This window comes from Babesia microti, assembly GCF_000691945.2.
Source record: "Babesia microti strain RI apicoplast complete genome".
Taxonomy (NCBI): Eukaryota; Apicomplexa; class Aconoidasida; order Piroplasmida; family Babesiidae; genus Babesia; species Babesia microti.
Genome location: NC_034636.1, coordinates 21,668 through 28,657, shown reverse-complemented (window position 1 = coordinate 28,657; position 6,990 = coordinate 21,668). Strand labels below are relative to the sequence as shown.

At 12.2% G+C, this 6,990-nt stretch overlaps 5 protein-coding genes across 5 annotated transcripts; all 5 read right to left on the bottom strand. All coding sequences in view use genetic code 11, as the record gives it.

The window, feature by feature from the left end:
• Positions 1-6: 6 nt before the first annotated feature.
• rps2 (ribosomal protein S2) lies at positions 7-687 on the bottom strand. Its single transcript has one exon. The coding sequence runs from the start codon at positions 685-687 to the stop codon at positions 7-9; it is 681 nt and encodes a 226-aa protein (YP_009363185.1).
• A 2-nt stretch (positions 688-689) lies between these two features.
• rpoC2.2 (DNA-directed RNA polymerase subunit beta-like subunit, conserved in apicomplexa) lies at positions 690-1,646 on the bottom strand. The gene has a single exon. The coding sequence runs from the start codon at positions 1,644-1,646 to the stop codon at positions 690-692; it is 957 nt and encodes a 318-aa protein (YP_009363184.1).
• Positions 1,647-1,674: 28 nt separating this feature from the next.
• rpoC2.1 (DNA-directed RNA polymerase subunit beta'', conserved subunit in apicomplexa and chloroplasts) lies at positions 1,675-2,688 on the bottom strand. The gene has a single exon. The coding sequence runs from the start codon at positions 2,686-2,688 to the stop codon at positions 1,675-1,677; it is 1,014 nt and encodes a 337-aa protein (YP_009363183.1).
• A 15-nt stretch (positions 2,689-2,703) lies between these two features.
• Positions 2,704-4,185, bottom strand: rpoC1 (DNA-directed RNA polymerase subunit beta'). The gene has a single exon. The coding sequence runs from the start codon at positions 4,183-4,185 to the stop codon at positions 2,704-2,706; it is 1,482 nt and encodes a 493-aa protein (YP_009363182.1).
• A 22-nt stretch (positions 4,186-4,207) lies between these two features.
• On the bottom strand, positions 4,208-6,982 carry rpoB (DNA-directed RNA polymerase subunit beta). The gene has a single exon. The coding sequence runs from the start codon at positions 6,980-6,982 to the stop codon at positions 4,208-4,210; it is 2,775 nt and encodes a 924-aa protein (YP_009363181.1).
• Positions 6,983-6,990: the final 8 nt, after the last annotated feature.

Sequence of the window (6,990 nt, the reverse complement as noted above, 5' to 3'; positions counted from 1 at the left end):
TAATTATTAAATAGAACAAAATAATGAAAAATAAAATAATAATTTTGATTTATTTATATTATCTAAATAAGTTATTGAAAAATCACTAAATTTTGATTTTATTTGTTCAAAAATAATAATAATTTTATTTGTTAAATATGCTTCTTTTATTATTTTAATATCTTTTTTTGGTGATAAAAAAATTAAAAAATTTGAATTTAAAATATTTTTATTTATTAAACATTTTGTTGTTGTTAATTTTTTATTTAATTTTGATTTTAATTTTAAAATTATTTTTAATAATTTTATATTTTTTGTTTTTATATATTTTTTTATTAATAATTTTTTAAATAATATAATTGATTTAATTAAAATTATTTTTTTATTTATTGTTGTTTTATTTGTAAATAAACCACTTTTCCATGAAGATAAAAAATAAAAGTTTAATGTTAATTCTGATATTTTTTTTATTAAATTTTTAATATATTTATTTTTAAATGTATATATAAAAATAAATCTTATATTATTTAAATTTAAATAATAAATTATTTTATAAAAATTATATAAATTAGATATTATTGATATTAAATTATAGTTATATTTTTTAGTTATTAATATATTATTATTAATAAATAATTTATTATAATTATTATAATGTATATTATTTATAAGTATATTTTTTAAAGTTAAAGTTTTTAATGAGTTCATTTTTAAGAATTATAAAATAATCTATACCATCCAGATCCTATTGGTATTAAATTTGAAAATATTATATTTATTTTAGAATCAATAGACCAATCTATTTTTTCTTTTGTATAAATTAAATTTAAAAAATTTAAAGTATTATTTATTGAAGAATTAAATTTTAATATATTTGAATTTTCTTTTTTTTTAGTATATAAAGATATACTTAAAGGAATAGGACAATAATCACATTCATTTAATTTATATTTTATAAATGAATTATTTATAATATTTATGTCATATAAAGAAAATATATTATTTTTTATTATAGTTGATTCAATATTATTACATTTTATAATTTGAATAAAATTAGATATTTTTTTTGCTATTATTATTATATTTGATAATGAATAATTTAATTTATTTATATTATTTATATAAAGTATTGAGAAAATAATAGAATTATAAATTATTAATAATGAATATTTAGAGGATAAATATTTATTTAAAGATTTATTTTTTAATATATTATAAATTTCATTTATAAAAATAAATATATTTTTATAATTACCAATATATAAAGAATATATATTATAAATATTAATTATTGTTGTATTAATATTTATAAATTTTATTATTTTTTTATTAAAATAATATAAAATTTTATATATATATTGTTGAGTATTAGTATTTAATAATAAACCATATATAGGTTTTATAGTATTTTTAATTTTTATATTAGCAAAATCTAATAATATATCAAAATCATCCCTATCTATTTTTTTTATAATATTTTTATTTATTATTTTATTATTAATTTTATTTTTTTTTATATAATTTTTATATAAATAATTTATAAATTCTAAAGGAGTTTTTTTTTTATAAAAATTATTAAATTTATATATTTTTAAATTTTTTTTATATATTGTTAAATTTTTAATTAATTTATTTATAATTATATTTTTATAATTAATATAATTTATATTTAAACTTATCATAGTATATAAATTTTTATAATAATGAGTATAATTTTTTAATAATATTATTATATTTTATATTATTTTTATTATTATTATAATATTGATTATAAATATTTTTATAATTTATTATATTATTATTATAAATTAAATTATAATAATTATAATTAAATATTAATTTATTGTTATTATATTTTTTATTAAATATTATTGATATATATTTATTATTAATAAATAATTTATTTTTAATATTTTTATTATAATTAAAGAAATATTTATTTAAATTTATATTAATAGAAGTTATATTTATATTTGTTTTTAAGCATCCTATATGAAAAGTTCTTAAAGCAGATTGTAGTCTTGGTTCACATATAGCTTGACTAGATAAAATTCCTTTATTATAACCTATTATATTATTAATTTTAGATTTAATTAATAAACATTTTGAACATATATTTTTTAAACTATTACATAAAAATATTTTATATATTTGTTTAATATTATATTTTTTATTATTATAATTTAATATTTTATTATATTTTAAATTAAAATAATTATTACAACTTAATTCTTTAATATATAAAGATCTTAAACATTCAATTAATTTTTTCATTAAATATCCAATATCTGCTGTTATAAGTCCTGTTGATAATATACTATTTCTAGCACTAAAACATGAATATATATAATGTTGAATATTTAATCCTTTTAATAAATTTGTATGTAATAAAGTAGATTTAATATTTTTATCTATAATTCCTTTATATTGTGATATTTGTATAAATTGACTTTTTTTTAATTTTATTTTAAATATATATAATAATAATAATATGTTATAAAATTTATTATATGAAAAATTATTTAATAAAATTTTTAAATATTTATTAGATTTATTATTATAATAATTTAAATATTTAGTTATTTTATTTGGTAATATATTTAAATAATCTTTTAAACTAAAGCATAATGAAGAATAAGTTGAGTATTCAAAACCAAGTAACATTAATTCTTGTAAATTTTTTTCTAAATTTTTATAAATTATCATTATATATTTTTTATTATTTTAATATAAATTAAATATAGTATTATTAAATTTTATAATAGATCTATTTATTGTTATAAGTTCAAATTTATTTTTTATTTTTATAAATATTTTATGTTCAGAATTTAATGAATTACAGTATATATTATATGTCTCTAATATATCAATTAAATTTAAATTAAAATAATTATTTAAATTTTTATAAAAATAAATTTCATGTATAATAGCTAAATTAAGATAACCAACTAATATTCCTTGAGTAGGGATAGATAAATTTTTTAATGTTGTTGGTGACATAATATTTGATAAAAATCTTAATTTTATTTTAGATTCTATATTACTAGATTTATAATAAGGTGCAAATAACGACATTTGATCACCATCAAAATCTGCATTATAACCTAAACATGTTAATGGAGATAATTTTATAGCTTTATTTTCAATTATTATAGGTGAGAAAGATTGTATATTCATTTTATGTAAAGTAGGAGGTCTATTTGCTATTATATAATTATATTTAATTATATTATTTAATTGTATTTTAAAATTATTTGTTGTTATTTTATTATTATTATTATGTATTAGATAACCTGATAATATATATTTTACTATATTTAAAGGTATACCAATATTATTAATATTTATATCCGAACCAGGAATAATTACTGTCCTACTAGAAAAATCAGATCTACACCCAAGTAATTGTTGTTTTAAAATTCCATTTTTTTTTTTTAAATTTAATAAAGATGTTTTATTTATTAAAAAATTTTTATCAATACTTATAATATTATTAATTAATTTATATAATTTAAATATATTTATTAATTTATTAATATTATAAGAATTAGTATTATATTTATAATTTATTATATTATTTATTTCAATTAATTTACTATATATATTATTTATTGTATATTTATTATTAGATAGTTTTCTAGTATTAGTAGGAGTAATAGGAAATAATAATATAAATATATTTTTAATTAAATTATTATTTAAATAATAAATTAATTTTTTATTATTAAAATATGTTATAAAATTATTATTATATAATATAAATTTTGAAATTTTATTTAGAAAATTTTTTATTATAAACTCTGAATTAGTATAATTAAATTCAGAATTTTCATATACAATATATTTAATATTTTTTATATAATTTTTATATAAATATAGTTCTAATAATTTATTATTAATTAATATTGGAAAATTAAGTAATATTGCACCAAACCTATATTTTCTATATTTATTATATTTTAATATATTATTACAAAAACAACAATAATTACAATCTAATCTATTTATATTAAAATAATTATTTTTACATATATTACAATATTTTATATAGTCAAATATTTTTTCACAAAATAAACCATAATTAAAAGGAGAAGAAGTTTTTATATTTAATGTTAATGGGGATGATACAATTCCTATTATTATTTTATTATAATATTTTCTTATTATTAATTTACATATATCATATGATGATAATAATTTTAATATTATTGGAAATTTAATAGATGTATTAAAATATGATGTCATTATTATTTTTTATTATATTTAAGTTTAAACTATTTAATTCTAAACATAATGAATTAAAAGAATCAGATATCATTAATTTATTATTATATTTAGATTTATTAGATTTTATATACAACAACTCTTTTAAATTAAAAGAAGAACCATGAGCTTCTAATGCCCAAAATTCCATTTCACCAAAACGTTGACCTTTATTTATAGTTTTATTATTATCAGGTTGTTGAGTAATTTCATTATATTTACCTATTGATCTTAATTGAATTTTATTTTTAATTATATGACTTAATCTTAAAAAATAAGAATAATATATAACTATATTATTATAATAACTAGAACCTAATAAAGGATTTTTAACAAATATTTTTGAAATTTTATGTGAATTTATAAATAGTAATAATTTATATTTATATAAAGAATTAAATGAACTTATAAAATTATTTATAAATTTAGATGTATTTATAAAATAGGGAACATTTAATCTAGACTTATTTAAAAAAGTATAAAAACCGCAAGAACCTTCCAATATTTGCCCTATATTCATTCTAGATATTGAACTTATAGGATTTATTAATATATCTGGAATTAAATCAAAACTTGTATAAGGAATATTTATATCATCTAAAATACAAGATATAACTCCTTTATTACCGTGCCTACCACATAATTTATCACCAACATTTAATTTATTAAAATTAATTGTTATTATATTTATTTTAATATTATAATTTTTATTATTATTAATATTAAAAGTATCTTTAATTATAGATTCTATTTTAATAATTCTACTTGAATTTCCTTTAGTTATTTTTATAAATTTATATATAATAGGTATATGATTATTAAATATTATATTTGGTAAAAGTTTAATATTATTATTATAATTATTAAATATTAATTTTATTTTTGGTATTATAATATTATTTTCTAGTAACAACTTATTATAATTATTTAGTTTTGTGTTTATAAATTCAGAATAATTATTATAATTTAATATAAATGTTTCATAAATATCAAATTTTATTGATAACATACAGTCATTATAAAGTAAATTTTTTTTTAATATTATAGCATCTTCATGATCATTACCAAAATAATTACAATAACCAATTAATATATTTTTTCCTAAAGATAATTCTAAATTAATATAATTTTTATTAGTAACTAATATTTTACCATAAGTTACTTTATCACCTGGCCACACTAATATATGATTTAAATAAGAATGATTATAATTATTTATTTTTATTGGATTTATATAATATGTAATTATTCTATTATGTATATCTTGAATAATTATTTTATATTTATTTACATTTATTACAATACCAGATGAATAGGAAATTATACAATTTGTTTTAGTAATTTTATTTATTTTATTATTTTTTGTAAATATATTAGGTATGTCCGGATATATAAGTGGTAACGCTTGACAATGCATTTTTGAACCCATAAGACCCCTACAAGGATCATTATTAAGTATAAAAGGTATTATTGATTCAGATATCGATAATATTTCATTTAAAGTTGAATATAATTTATTATTATTTATATTATTAGATATTTTAAATTCACCAAATTCATTAAAATTATTTATATTAATATTATAATATTTTTTTAAATTATTATAATTATGTATTAAATAATTTTTATTAAAAGTTAATGAAGTAGAATCAAATTTAACAGTATTAAATAATTTATTAGATTTATTTAATATAGTTCTTAATTTTTTATTATGTAAAGAATTTAAATATATTAATGATGATATAATACCAGCAGACTCACCTTCATTTGTAGATAATGGACTTAATTTAGTTATATAATCTCCTTTTATTAGTCTTATATTTCTAATTATAGAAAATTTATTATAAATTGTTTCATGTGACATATGAATCTTATATTGATATATTAACTCACATAAACAATTTGTTTGATCTATTATTTGAAATAATGGATGTGTTAAAATATTTTCTTTTAAAATAATTTCACTTATTGAAGAGTGTTTATTATATTTTAATATTTTATTATTTTTTAATAATAATATATGTTTATAATATGAAATAGATTTTAATATATAATCACTATAATTTAAAATAAATTTATAACATAAAGAATCATAATTTATAGTATTATAATTATAAGTTAAATATGTTATTGTATTTGTAAATATTTTAAATAATTCTAAATTAAATATATTATTATAATTTTTATTTATTTTTTTTTTATTTTTTTTATTAAATTTAAAGTTATATAAATATAAAAAATTAAAATTATAATTTATACCTTTTATTAAATCTAAATTTATAGTTATAAATTTTGTTGAATTTATTTTTATTGAATATGTTTTATTATAAAAAAATGTTATTAAATTTTTTTTATTTGTATAATATTTAAATAAACTATTAAAAGAAGGTAAAGATATTCTATTAATACCTTTTATAGTTAAATAACTTGTTGAAGATATTTTTGGTATATTTAATATATTAAATAAAAATTTAATTTGTTTATTTAATGTAATAAAATTTAATTTAATAGGTATATATATAGATAATAAATTATTTATTGGTTTATATATATTATTTGAAATATTATTTAATTTTGAAGATGAAAATTGTACTAATGATGGATAATAAGTTATATTAAATAATTTTTTAAAAAATTTAAAATTTTTAGAATTATAAATTATTTTATTTAATAATATTATAATATTATTTAATATTAATGTTTTAAAATTTGAATAGGATATATTATCTAATATATACATTTTGATTT